The 12,851-nt window shown below is 42.4% G+C and overlaps 1 protein-coding gene across 3 annotated transcripts in view; it reads right to left on the bottom strand.

Moving 5' to 3' along the window:
* CTNNA1 (catenin alpha 1) overlaps window positions 1–12,851 on the bottom strand; it is a 113,098-nt gene that overhangs the window by 78,713 nt on the left and 21,534 nt on the right. For all 3 annotated transcript variants that reach the window (XM_071759284.1, XM_071759286.1, XM_071759285.1), the window contains exons 4-7: window positions 9,979–10,145; window positions 9,073–9,192; window positions 6,813–7,079; window positions 3,997–4,200 (exon numbers count right to left, since the gene is read on the bottom strand). In XM_071759284.1, coding sequence (XP_071615385.1) covers window positions 3,997–4,200; window positions 6,813–7,079; window positions 9,073–9,192; window positions 9,979–10,145 — 758 coding nt within the window. The remainder of the gene's footprint in view (window positions 1–3,996; window positions 4,201–6,812; window positions 7,080–9,072; window positions 9,193–9,978; window positions 10,146–12,851) is intronic.

Here is a 12,851-nt window from a genome sequence, read left to right as displayed (position 1 = left end):
TTTTGTCCTCTTCCTCCAAGATCAATGTCCAACTGAACTCAAACATACTTTGAAATGTTTTCCTTTAATTAATGAAATACACACCAAGAATGCCTGACTGCAACAGATCACACAAAGATCTGCATCTTGCCATCAACTAGTTCCATGACAAACTTAGCTATGTCTGATGAGTTTATTGCACCCCATTCCAGGGAACTGATCCCACATCCAAGACCTTGGACTACTTCCCTTTTATAAAACTAGTCAGAATAAAAATTGCAATTTTTTTAGGCCTTCCCACTCTTGCTCTGACATTCAGCACTTGCAGTGAGAATCAACCTTACTCCAAGTAATGAAAACTAAATGCACATAGACATTCATGTTTGCTACTTCAATGCAGGAAGGATCCACAATGCAAGTTTAAAAAGGAAAACTATTTTTGGTTGGATTTGAGATGAGAGCAAAAGCCATAATGCAGACCAGCTCCCCCTAGGTGAAGTAGAAGATAAAGGGAAAAAGCTAAGGAATCAGATGCTTAATTAAGGGGTGAACGGTTGAAGTTTTAAGGAATGTGGCTTCTAAACCAAAAGGCTGGGTAATAAAATGGCAGGTGAAGTTCAGGGGACAGGTAGTGAGTGATGCACAAGGGGAAGATCATCTAACTTAATACCCAGAGAAACAGAACCCTCTTGTTGGCAGCTGGTTCATCAAGATCCCACCTCAGTACTCAGCTGCTACCAGAAAGCAAATCAAGTGTTAGGCATCTTTTGAACAGGACTAGAACACAAAACCAGAAGACACCATGACACTGTCTGAACCCTGAAGAGCAGATGCAGCTCTGGTCCCAAACTCAAAGGGAATCTAAAGACCCAAAGCACAGGAGATCACAGAATGTGTCTACATTAGTATTTCAGCTCAGACCAGAGCTTTTGAAACTCCTCTCCCATCACTGCTGCTTTACACACTGATTCTCAAGCTCAGGGTGTTCTTGGGCCATGTGGGCTGGAGTCTCTGGGTAAACCTGAACAAGGAGACACAAAACACCAAACACTAACAGGCACCCAGTCCACAGGACCAGCCTCGAGTCAGCTGATGCAAACTCCTGTGCAATGCAGATAAGAACAGGCATGGAGTCCCAATTCCCTCAATAAATGCCACCCTAGCCCACCATGCTGCTTGACAATGAGGGCACAAACAAAGCTGTGAGGTGGTGTTGAATATCTTGCTTATGACTAGCACCTAATAAAGGTGCTTGATTCTGGGGAAGGTGAGACTGAAGTCTCCTAAATGATATTGTTCTGAAGTGGCACAGAAATGGATGAGCAAGGAGTCACTGCTCAGGGTCATTTCCCTAATGACATGGAGGGGACACCCAACAGAACAGGCAGCAGGTTCCTCTGCTCCTAATAGAAGATGTTTCTTCACGCAGAACTCCTTGCTAACAAAGATCATGGATGCTTCAAGTTTATAAGGGTTCAGAGGAAAATTAGTCAGCTTCTCTGGGAAAAAGTCCACAAAGAGCCATTTAATGCAGTCAGCAATGCCATCTCTGGAAGTACCTGAGCTGCAGACTGATAGCACTTGTTTTACCTACCCAAAGTATCCCCCAACATACCTTGAAAGATAGAAACTTCTACCACACCTCATGGCCCACAAAGCTTGCAGACTTACAGACCACTGGGGACAATTAAAGTATGGGTCAAAAACACTAAACTTTTGAGTTATAAACTAACAAGGAAACAGCGTTTTTACTGCCAGAGGTCTGCAAGAAAACCTCAAAGCTAGAGGAATTCACTAAGCCAAAAGTCATTTAAACCCAAAAGGGAAATCTGCCTGAAGACATTCCCCTGGTTGAACCTTTCCAGTGTACTTCTCATCCAATCTTGGGTCTGAATTTTTACACTTGGCCAATAAATACCTCTTATTTTAGCACTCAGATAAGATTTACGATGTGCTGCAAGTGCTGTGCAATTAACAGATTTCATGTTTGATTCATTTCTTTCTTCAAAGGGACACTGGAGAAAAGCACAAGAGGAGAAGGCTGGGTACTGTAGCTGTGGGTATATCATACATGACATGACATTTCCTCTACCACCACTCTAAGTCAGCACTTCCCCACTCTTCCCATAGATGTATCAAACCTTTTTCACTGTTTAGATTCCCAACAATTTTTCACTCTTCAGCTTAATCACTGAGGGATTTTTCTCTGCCCTCAGTATGGATTTTTACACACCATCCCACATTTTCACCATAATTTATCAATTGCTTTTTCCACTCCATTTCACTGAATTTCTAATCTCATTTCCCAACTACACTGTCTACAATCATAACATAGCAGTGACTTTAAAAAATTCAGTATGCTTCGCTAATTTCACAATGTGTTAAAAGAGATAACAGAGGGAATACATTCTTTCCCTCTCAGCATCATTACTTTAACTTGCATATCAGAGACAACAGTGCAGAGCTGTGGAGGAGGATAGGCATTTCTGCAAAAGAAAGTCAAAGCTCTGCAATCTCACACAGGTATTGACCAACTTTCAACGAGAGAAATGCCACCAACTCCTCCATGCGAGACTGAGCATTTACCTCTTCCACATTTCTAACTAGCATTTGGTAGATGGTTTATTCTGAATCATGTTGATAGGGCTTCTGCCAATCCAGCAGCACATTTGTTGGAAGGATTATTGTAGATACATCATATACTAATAAAACACCCTGCTCTGAAAGGAATTTTAAATGGCACAACTTAGCAGCTTGCTTGCAGGCTTAAGTTCTATATAATGTCAATGCTGAGCTCAAGCTACTTTCACAAGCAATTAAGACAGACTACATGAAGTACCTGCCTCAGCCTGCAGGCTACAGAAGGCTTGGCTTTCAGCTTTGTTCAATTACTTTGTCCTTGTCTTCGATAAAAAGCAAACCTTGTTTTACTTTCTCCCTGCCATACACTGCATCTGTTCTCAGAATTACACCACCCTCATCTGCACATGGCAGCCTTTGGACCAGGCTTAGTCCATGCTGACACTGTGTTTGCCAATAGATCTGCAGGTAAGGTACATAAATTCTACTGTCTAAAATAAAAATAAAGGTCTCTCTGAACAAAGTTTCACTTCAAACATGCTCAAAAGCTTAAGTCTTCACCACACCCCATTAAAATGGCTTCAGCCAAATGTTCTTGCCACAGTGCTATGAGACACACAGGCTCCTGAAGCTCTTGCTGCTTCTGCAACTTAATTTCTGAAATCAAATCTAACTGCATCTAAGCTTAAAGACAGTCTAAATCTTATGATAATCCAACCTCATCTCTCATTGCAGCAAGAGGTATAAAGGTTAAAACCCACCAGGTTAAGAACACACAGGCAATGGAGGGAAGTCCAACATTACACTTGATGCCCTCAGACACAGAAGCTCATCCACACAACATGACACTTAGTCCAACCAGAACACTCAAATCCTGTGGGCACATTAAATGCTTAAACACTGGAAAAAAATGCTTAGAGTCCAATAACTATACCAAATTGTTCTCAGGATTTCTTACCAAATACTTAACTTTGTGCATCACCTCTACTCAAACTAAATAGCAACAGCAGTTACCTTGATTATGAGAATCTATGCCTCCAGCTAAAGAGGTGACACAATTCAAGTTTTCAAGCTTCAACAGAAATATTGTTTTATCTATAAGCCAAGTTACCTTATGCAAACTGAGGCTGAAAAACAGACTCAATCTACCGAATTTCTACACAAACCATTATCAACAGTCATGAAGTAAAAAAAGGGTCAAAAGGTTAAAAATTTATGATGATAGTTGCTTGGAAGACTAGAAATCAATCTGAAGTATTGTTGATGACTTAAATGTGTTTGATCCTGCTTCCTGACAGCCCTTTCAGCACTGCTCACGTTCCCTTTGGGAAGAGAACAAACCAGCTTCGAGATGCAGAGCTTCAACTCCCCAGTTTTAGGCAACCACACAGAGTTAAAAGCAGCACAAACTAAGCAAAGGGAACAGAAGATACTCACATTGCCCATGTATTCTGAAAGCAGATCCTGCAAGGCCTGTCGCACCGCGTTACACTCAGCCACGATCCGTTCCCGTCGGTCATCACGTGTGCAGGATGAATCAGCCATCAGGGCTGCTCCACTAATGATGCTCTCCAGGCGCTCTTCCAGGGAAGGCCTAAAACGTTCCTCACTGAAGGTCGATGGATCCACAATAATTTGTTTCTAGGAAAAGAAATCAGTAATCAGACCGAGCAGCAAGTTCCTGTTCTGTCATCAGGACAACCAAGGTTTCCAGCGAGCTCCCGGTCAGGGAGAGCAGACAAACACCACACGGTGTCTGGCACCAAGGATCGGTTTCATGGCTGGTTTTGTAGAATTACTAAAAGGTTCCCCAGCAGAGTACATTGCTAGTCACTTCTTGTGCTGCTCTGACAGCCCAACACAACTTGGCCACAGGAAGCCTCGTTACTTGAATGGCAAAAATCAAACGTGCCAACACAAATGAAGTTCAAAGCACAGAACCCTTCCTAACTACACGTCAATCCGGGCCTGCCTTCATTAGTTAACTTGTCAGATGCAATTATCCCGTCATGAACAAATACCCAAGGAAAACAAACATCCAAAAATCAGCCCTATACGTAGTGCTCTGTTGGCCTAATTTATCCACTCTTCCTTCTCTTCACCCTTATGCAGGTAAATACAAATTCTCAGAAATTCTCAAAGCAAAACATCAACACAAATGTTTCAAACAGCACAGAAATCAATTTGTTCGTGGCAGAAAACTATCACAGGTTTATCTTAACAGAGTATTAGTAAGGACAGCTCGTTCAGAGAAACTTCAGGCTGAAACAGCAACTGATGCATCTCTTTTAGCACCAAGGGGCAAATGCTACCACCCACAGATGTCCACCAGCAAGCAGCCGTGCAGTATTTACTACCCACCTTGGGAGTACTTCCAGGTGGTTTATTTAAAACAGGATTGCAATTTACTAAGGAAAAATTGTCCTGCCATTTCAAGGTTTGGTGGTTTGTTTATGATTTAGGTGGGTTTTCTTCCCACTAGGGATTGGAGGGGAGGATATTGCCAACTCTATAAAAAAAATATGCCGAAAAATTTTGAAATATGCCAGCTAACTTCAACAGCAACATTGCAACCACAACTACTCCTCTCCCCAGCCATCATCTTTTGTCATGGAGTCACCACACAAGCCTTCACAGCAGGATTAGAAAATGGCATGTGCTCTCCAACACACTCCACCTTTTTCCTGAAATTTTTAGCTGTGCAGGTAATACAATGGTAGTGTGCTACAGCTCCCCAGCTGATGATGATGAGCAATAATCATTATCTTGTTATCTTCTGATAGCCATTTAATATTTTACCACCACAGTAAAAGCACTGGAGTACCTGGGGGCACGTGTGTGCAAAGCCTCTATTACAAGAGTGCAATAATACTCAAGCGTTAGCAGGAAATGAAGAGCAGGGATAACATCTGCTGGGAACCTGAACACATTTGTTTCGTCAGTCTCCTTTGGCAGGAGTGAGATGACAAAGCTGTAGCACTGAAGCTGGCCTGCTGAACAAGCCCTGCTGCTATTAGAGAGCCTCACAAAGCAGAACTAAAAGCTCAAAAGCTGCATGTGAACTGCAACACTAAAAAAAAAAATAAATCTCCTGCCACATATTAGAGAGTTCATATAGTAAAATATGGCCACATATCAGAAGCCACATTAAATGGTTTGAGCTAGGTTAGCCAGCCTATGAACCTGAACTGAGCTGCTGCTTCAATTCCATGTCCCCAAGTCAGTCCTTAACACTCTGTGCTGTTACAGGACCTGCCTTCCCCTCCCACAGGTACCTGCTCAAACCTGCTGTCCCTTGGGTGCTACCCTGAGCCTTAAGACTTAGGTAGCTGAACATAAAACCGATGGAATTTAGGAAAAGCAGACTTCAAACTCAGATGATAATCAGAAAAGATCAAGACAACCATGACATCACAGAAAGGCTTCGCACTGGGCACAGGGAGAACTCAAATAGCACTTTATCCTGGTAAAAGAAACACGGCAGAGGAAGTAATGTAGGGGAGGAGTGAGAGTGGCAAGAGCAAAAGGAAAAGGTGAGCAACATCAGGCAAAAATGAAAGCATTAAACACTTTTTAAGTGAAGGCTTTGCAATATTAAATGAAGTTTTAGAGGTAAGTTAGTGCCAAGGTGTTTAAAATTCAGAGGCTGAATCAGTGGTAGACACAGAATACTGACTTCAAAAGGAAAGTGTTCTCAGTAAAAATGCATGGCTATCCTCAGCAACTCGCTGCATGCGAGATAAAGAACAGGACAGATCAGTACAACACATCAGTGTGAAATGACTTCATTCCCAACCAAAGATCATATTAAACTTCCCACTTTGTGTTGCTCTCAGTAGGCAGTTTGGGCAATTCCAAATACATTATTCACTTTTAATAAGTCATTTCTGTCACCTACAAGAACACATTACATAAATATATTATGAAATAAATCAATTTCAAATAAACCAAGGGCTTACATCTAACACAGCAGTAGGGTAACTGCTGTTTCAGAGCTACTTCAACTTGACAGCCTTCAATCACCAAGGACAGCACATATAGAAAGTTCTATATTCTACCAGTCCCAGTTTGGAAGAAGACTTTTTAAAAAACAAAAGCCTACTTCACCTGGGACTTGCTGCATTTCAGCAGAAAATGATCTTTCAGGCAATCTAAATAAAAGTAAGCTGTTGCTAGTAAATAAGGTGAACGAGCAGGAGAGTTGGAGTTACCAGATTTTTTTTGTTTTTGATTTTTTTTAATGTAGAACTTACATCAAAGTTGTTCAGAGCATAAGCCAGCTCTCCACCTCCACCCTGCTGCTGGGCAGCATCATCTGATGCAGTTGCTTGAGCTGCATTTGAGATGCCTGTGACCGCCTGCTGAAGCTGTTTGTAGATCAAGTCCCTGTTGGCTTTGTAAGCAGCAACATCAGGGTGCTGCAGACAGGCCTGGGATGCTGTGTAAAGAATGGGCACATTCTTCTGCAGAATTCCCCTGGCTGCTGCCATCTGATCACGGTGACCCACATCTTTCAATTCCTATTAGGGGAAAAAAAAAAAAAAAAAAAAGGTGATTTGAAAACATTCTCCATATTTAGCATCCATACACCCTCTGCCTCCCTGCAGCTCCAGAAGATGGGCAGGTGCCAGATCTACCTTCTGATTATCCCTGTTCTTAAGGGCTCAACTAATTGCACAGCATCTTCATAAAGACAAAAGAAAAAGTAATCGAGAGCAGTTCAGACCCTCACAATTCCTAATCTGAGGTGGGATTTTTGCTCTTCTCCACAACAGAGGACCAGCATGAGCTGTAAATCAGGAGGACACAAGTTGCCAGCACACTTTTCTCCCCACTCCTTCCAGTTTACATTACATCTAAAGAATCACAACTAGCCTAAGCTCCCAAAACAGAACATCTTGCATTTTTAGATAACCTAAGAGCCAAGATCATTTTTATACTATCAAATGAGCCAAATGAGCCAGAGGCTTCCCCTGCAATCCTGTCTTGCACTTGCACATGAGAAGCAAGTTCTCTTTTAATTTGAACTCTGAGACTCACAACCAGAATGTTTTTTCAATCACACCTAGAAGATGGAGTTTACTCTCCTCAAGACACTTGGGTACTTAATTTTAGGACAACAAGTATATCACCTAATTCAGCTTCTTGTTCGTCTCCAATGAGACAAAATTATTCCAAAGACTGTAATTACTACTAATTTAAGATCAGCAATCAAGTCCATATGTTTTTACCCAAACACTAACTGCTGCAATTCTCTAAAGCATCATCACCTCTGTTTTGGAATAGAAGCACTATGATTAGATAAAGCTTCCAAGTCCAGCATGAGCAGTAAGTTTATAAAAGGAATAATGAATGCACTTATTAGCAGTATCCTAATTTTAAAGTCATCTCTTAAATCCAGTGAATGAAGAAGAGGACTGCCTTACTGAGAAAAGGAAAAAAATAAATCTGACAGACTCTTCAAAATGAATGGGTAATACGTGACCCCTGCAAGAATCACACTAAGCAGGGAGGGCACTGCAAGCAGGCTTTCAGATTTACAGATCTAGTACAACCACTTCCCATAGCGTGGAACAATCCATCACAAAGCAGTTTAAGAACATTTATTGCATTGCCATCACAGCTCTACTCCCATTTACTGCAATCAGATTTTAGATACATAACCAATGGACAATTCACTTCAGAATGTATACCCAGTTTATTTTCACAGATTAATCTGTGACAAAAAAAAAAAAAAAAAAAAGAACCCTAAGCCGTATCAGAGGTGCTTAAGCAGCAGCTCAGTTTTCTACATATAAGCAGAACAAACCAAAAAAAAAGCTCTGCAGGAATTTTGCTATTTCTGATAAATGGGAGCACCCACACCTCTGCTTTCTTTTGAGAACTTACCTACACAATGAGTCACAACACTGCTGAACAAAACAAATTTTACACACATTTTAAGGTTAAGCACAAGCTATCCCAACAGAGAGCATACAGGTAACAAAGGGGATTTTAAACCCCTTCTCGATGGGCATTTCAGTGCAAGACTGACCAGCCACTCACTTCCTTGGCAAGAGCCAAGTTCTGTGCCCAGCTCTGAATTCTGCTCCTCGTTTAAATGCACATCTGTACAAACCACAAAGTGGTGAGTGCAGCAGGCTCCTGGGTCACATCTGTTTTCTCTTTCCTTGCCCACACCTGCACACTGCCCTCAAAGTGGGAAGTACAAGTCTTGGGAAGCAGCTTTTCATTAAGGTACAAAAGCATTAACATAACCAAATGCTACTAGAACAAATTCTGCCAGAAGCAGTACACTACAGATGAGCAGACTTCCTGCTTACCAGGCAAGCTCCAATTTTCTAACCGCAGTGGGATTGCAACACAAAGTATTCAGCACAACAAAAACAAAACACAAGGTAAAAGAAGGACAGGACCCATTGCTGCTAATGCAAAAGCAGCAAGGCTGCCGTATTTTCTTATTTTGTAAAAGAAAAAAATAATACCCAGAAGAAAGAACTGCAGTCACTATACCTGTTGTCTTTTGGCTGCCATAATGTTAAGCTTGTCCACTTCTGGTTTGAGGGCTTTGTACTGGATACCCAAATCCTGCTCCGTGCCAGCATTTCTTAGTTTCAAGATACCTTCTTCCACCTAAAATCACATACATTCACATATATTTTTCCAAGTAAAACAGTTCAAAGTTCAAGAAGTAACTTGGAATGTAACTCACAGCCGACAGAGAAAACAATCTTCCTCTGCCCCCTTTTATTTCTTGCAGAGTGACACTTCAAAGACTGATAGTACTCAAGGTTTAGCTACCACTTTATAGTCCCTAGCTACCACAGATGGCCAAGTATGCACTTTGGAAAGAGTATGAAGGACCCCAGGGCCCCGCCAGGGCTGCAGCAGTGGCTGTCAAAGGGCATGAGGAGATTTCTCAAAGCCCTTCTGCAAAAGCAGGCCCATTATCCAATCTCATTTCTCATTCTGTACAAACCACCCACCTTCGTGCTTGTCGGATGAAAAGGCTTACTCAAATATTCCACATTCGTTTTAGTTAATACTACTGAAGCTACTCATCCCCAGTAGCTACGAGGGAGTAGTGGTTAGAAGAAAGCCAAATTATTTAAGACGAAAAAAGCTGGTTACCACCTGCAGTTGGAAACCATTGTGCATCTAGTTTCAACACCAAAAGTCCAGAATGAAGCACAATGCAATGTCAAAAGCTGCTCTCTATGAGCATAAAAAACAAGTGACAAAACATCCACTTGCACACATTTAGCTCAGAGGAAAAAACCCTAAAAGCCTCCTGGCTCCAGAACAAGCTGCTGACGGTGCACACGGGGGGGGGGGGTGTTCAGTACACATCCACCAAACAAAGCACACCCGGTGGGCCATGCAGGGCACGGTGAACCACAGCACAAGAGCTACACTTACAACTTTGAGTTGAACAAGCAGCTTGTAGACATCTGCCATGTCAGCCAGGATCAGCAGGCGGGTGACAGCAGAGAGGAGAGCCCGTGCCGCACGCACCATGTTCCCTCGCTTGACCGAGGAGCAGGGGTCATCCGCAAACTCCCCCGACGCGCTCTTCATCAGGTCACCTGCACAGGGGAGGAGATGTCTGACCTCAACACCACACCGGGGTCTTTAAGGGGCTGGAAGGGGGTTCCTGGGCAAGGCAATCTAAGTCTTGAAAAACAAAACACATTTGCTGACGTACAGCCAGCAAGACAAGAGGGCACAAGAGGTCTCAAGTTGTGCCAGGGGAGGTTTAGGTTGGACATGAGAAAGAATTTCTTTCTGGAGAGGGTGATCAGACATTGGAATGGGCTGCCCAGGGAAGGGGTGGATTCTCCATCCCTGGAGATATTTCAAAAGAGCCTGGATGTGGCACTCAGTGCCATGGGCTGGGAACTGCAGCGGGAGTGGACCAAGGGTTGGAGCTGATGAGCTCTGAGGTCCCTTCCAACCCAGCCCATTCTGTGATTCTATGATAACTGTAGTATGAGTGGGGAGAGGGTCTGGAAGAGATCACCCAGGGGAGCTTTGGATGCCCCTTCCCTCGAAGAGTTCAAGGCCAAGTTGGATGAGGCCTTGAGCAACCTTGTCTAGATGAGAGGCATCCCTGTCCATGGAGGTTGGAGTAGATATCTCTTAGGTCCCTTCCAACCTGAGGCTGTCTAGGATTCTGTGAACTAAGCTGCCTGTGAACCAAGCTGCTTCACTGTTCTGTGAACACGTAGCTGCCTCGAGGTATAGTGAGCACATAGTATCAGGGTTGTGAGGGGCCTGTGCAGGGAGGAGGGGCTGAAAAATACCATTTTGGTCCTTAATTCCAACCATACAGGTGTTCTACCACATCATAATCCCCTGGAGAGGCTAATTCAGCACGTCTTCACTATCACATGCAAGACTGCAGTTATTTCATAAGCTCCAAATGATTTCAAAGCTGAAGCAAAAGCTTTGATTTTTGTGCGTGTAGGAGTTAAGCAGAAAGTACTGTAAACACACAAGGAAATGCCACAGCTCATGGGACTGTAAACAACTCAGAGCAATGACCTGGCTGGATATGCCCTGGTTTGCATTCAAAGCAGGGCACTGCTCAGTGTTTCATAGCCTGTGGGTCTGCATCTGGTGCAGGAGGAAAGAATTTGGGTTTCAGATGGTAGCAATGTTATTGGTTAATATGAAAAGCAACGGCCACGTTACAGAGACAAAGAAATTGCTCCAGAAGGCATTCAGAAAGCATAAAAGTAATGTCTTCATATAGTCAAAAAAGTAAATTTTGGGTTTTTCCTCCTGCTTTCTGGGGCAGCAGTTTGCTTCCAGTCCCACAGTTCCCACAGAGCACCAAGCTTTGGAATCTGCAGTATTATTCTTGGATCTCTTTGCATTTCAGAAACATTTGGTGAACAGCTAGGATTTAGTTTAGAAAATGCTAGATACTTAAGGCCAAGGATTTGCAGGCAGCTGGAGATGACCAGAAAGCAGGCAAACTGTGTTAAAACTGACTGCTGTGTCAGAGGCTTCCCAAATCTGTATGAAAAAGGGTCCATATGGTCAAATGCCAAAACAAAAATAGCACATCTTGGATAAGAAGTAAAAGTGAAAGCTGACAGTGGCTCCCATCATCGAGCCCACCACTAAATGAGGCTGGCTAAGACTGGCACCAAAATCTCAAGATAGTGCAGTGGCATCATCCTGCCAATGGAAATCAGCTCAGCATATCCCCAGCAGAAGAGATTTTTCTATTTTAACTGCTCAAAAATGCCTATAATGGGAGAGCCTGGTGTGAACCATCCACATACTTCCCATTAAGCAACCAACACCTTGCCCTGGCAGTTTCCAGCACTCCACACCTTCAGAGCTATATCCAGCCCAAAGGCAGCTGCCAGCCTGTCCAAGCAGCTACATGGAGACACTCAATTTTGTTCAAATGCTCCCTCCTGTGCAATACCCTTCCATCATCTTAAATAATATGACAAAGAGTGGCATACAACGTTTTAAGATAAAAAATATGCTACTTCAGTACTGTGACAGATGAAAAAAGCTTCTGTCCAAATAGAGACCAGCTATAAATATAAATCTAAAGCTATCCCTTACCCAACTTTGAGGAACACAACTCATTATTTTAACACATGTTAAGAGCCTGAGAGTTTCAGACGGGTGAAATATGATGCAGCTCCAGTGCTAAAAAGCTGCAACCTGCCACAGTTCTGGAAGAAGCTAATAATAGTGAAATTAATGTCACCACCATAAGTATGAAATTATTAACACTCTCAGAGTTAAGGATATATGCCAGAACCAAGCATCACTAAAAATATTTCTTCTCTTTATTTATATGTAAAATGTCCACTTTTCCAACTCCTAAAAAAGAGAAATTTTGTTATCATTTATTTCCTAGTTAAAACAACTTAGAGGGGTGACCATTCACTTAACCTGAATCTCAGAAATTGCTAACGAGGTTAAAAACCAAAGTTATTCCCTACCCATCTCTTAAAATTACAACCTTACGAGCCAGTCATGAAATAAAATGCTATTCTTTTTTATTTTAAGGAGACTTGAAAATATTTAGGGAGTTTCAAACAGCTTGTCAAGAGTGTCAGAAGACAACTAGTTTCCCAGAATTAAACAAAGATTAGATTTAAAGCTGTTGCATGTATCTTTTTCCCCCCTGCAAATTAACAAAAGCTGGCTTTCAGGCTTCTTTGACAAAGAAAAAGCAGCATGGGGGTAGTAACTTTAGTCAGATTCAAAGGTTAAGAAGGAAATCTACCCTGGCCTAAGGAGGAAGGTTCCCGCATTAT

This window comes from Heliangelus exortis, chromosome 15 (assembly GCF_036169615.1).
Source record: "Heliangelus exortis chromosome 15, bHelExo1.hap1, whole genome shotgun sequence".
Taxonomy (NCBI): Eukaryota; Metazoa; Chordata; class Aves; order Apodiformes; family Trochilidae; genus Heliangelus; species Heliangelus exortis.
This window is presented reverse-complemented; position numbering and strand designations above follow the sequence as displayed.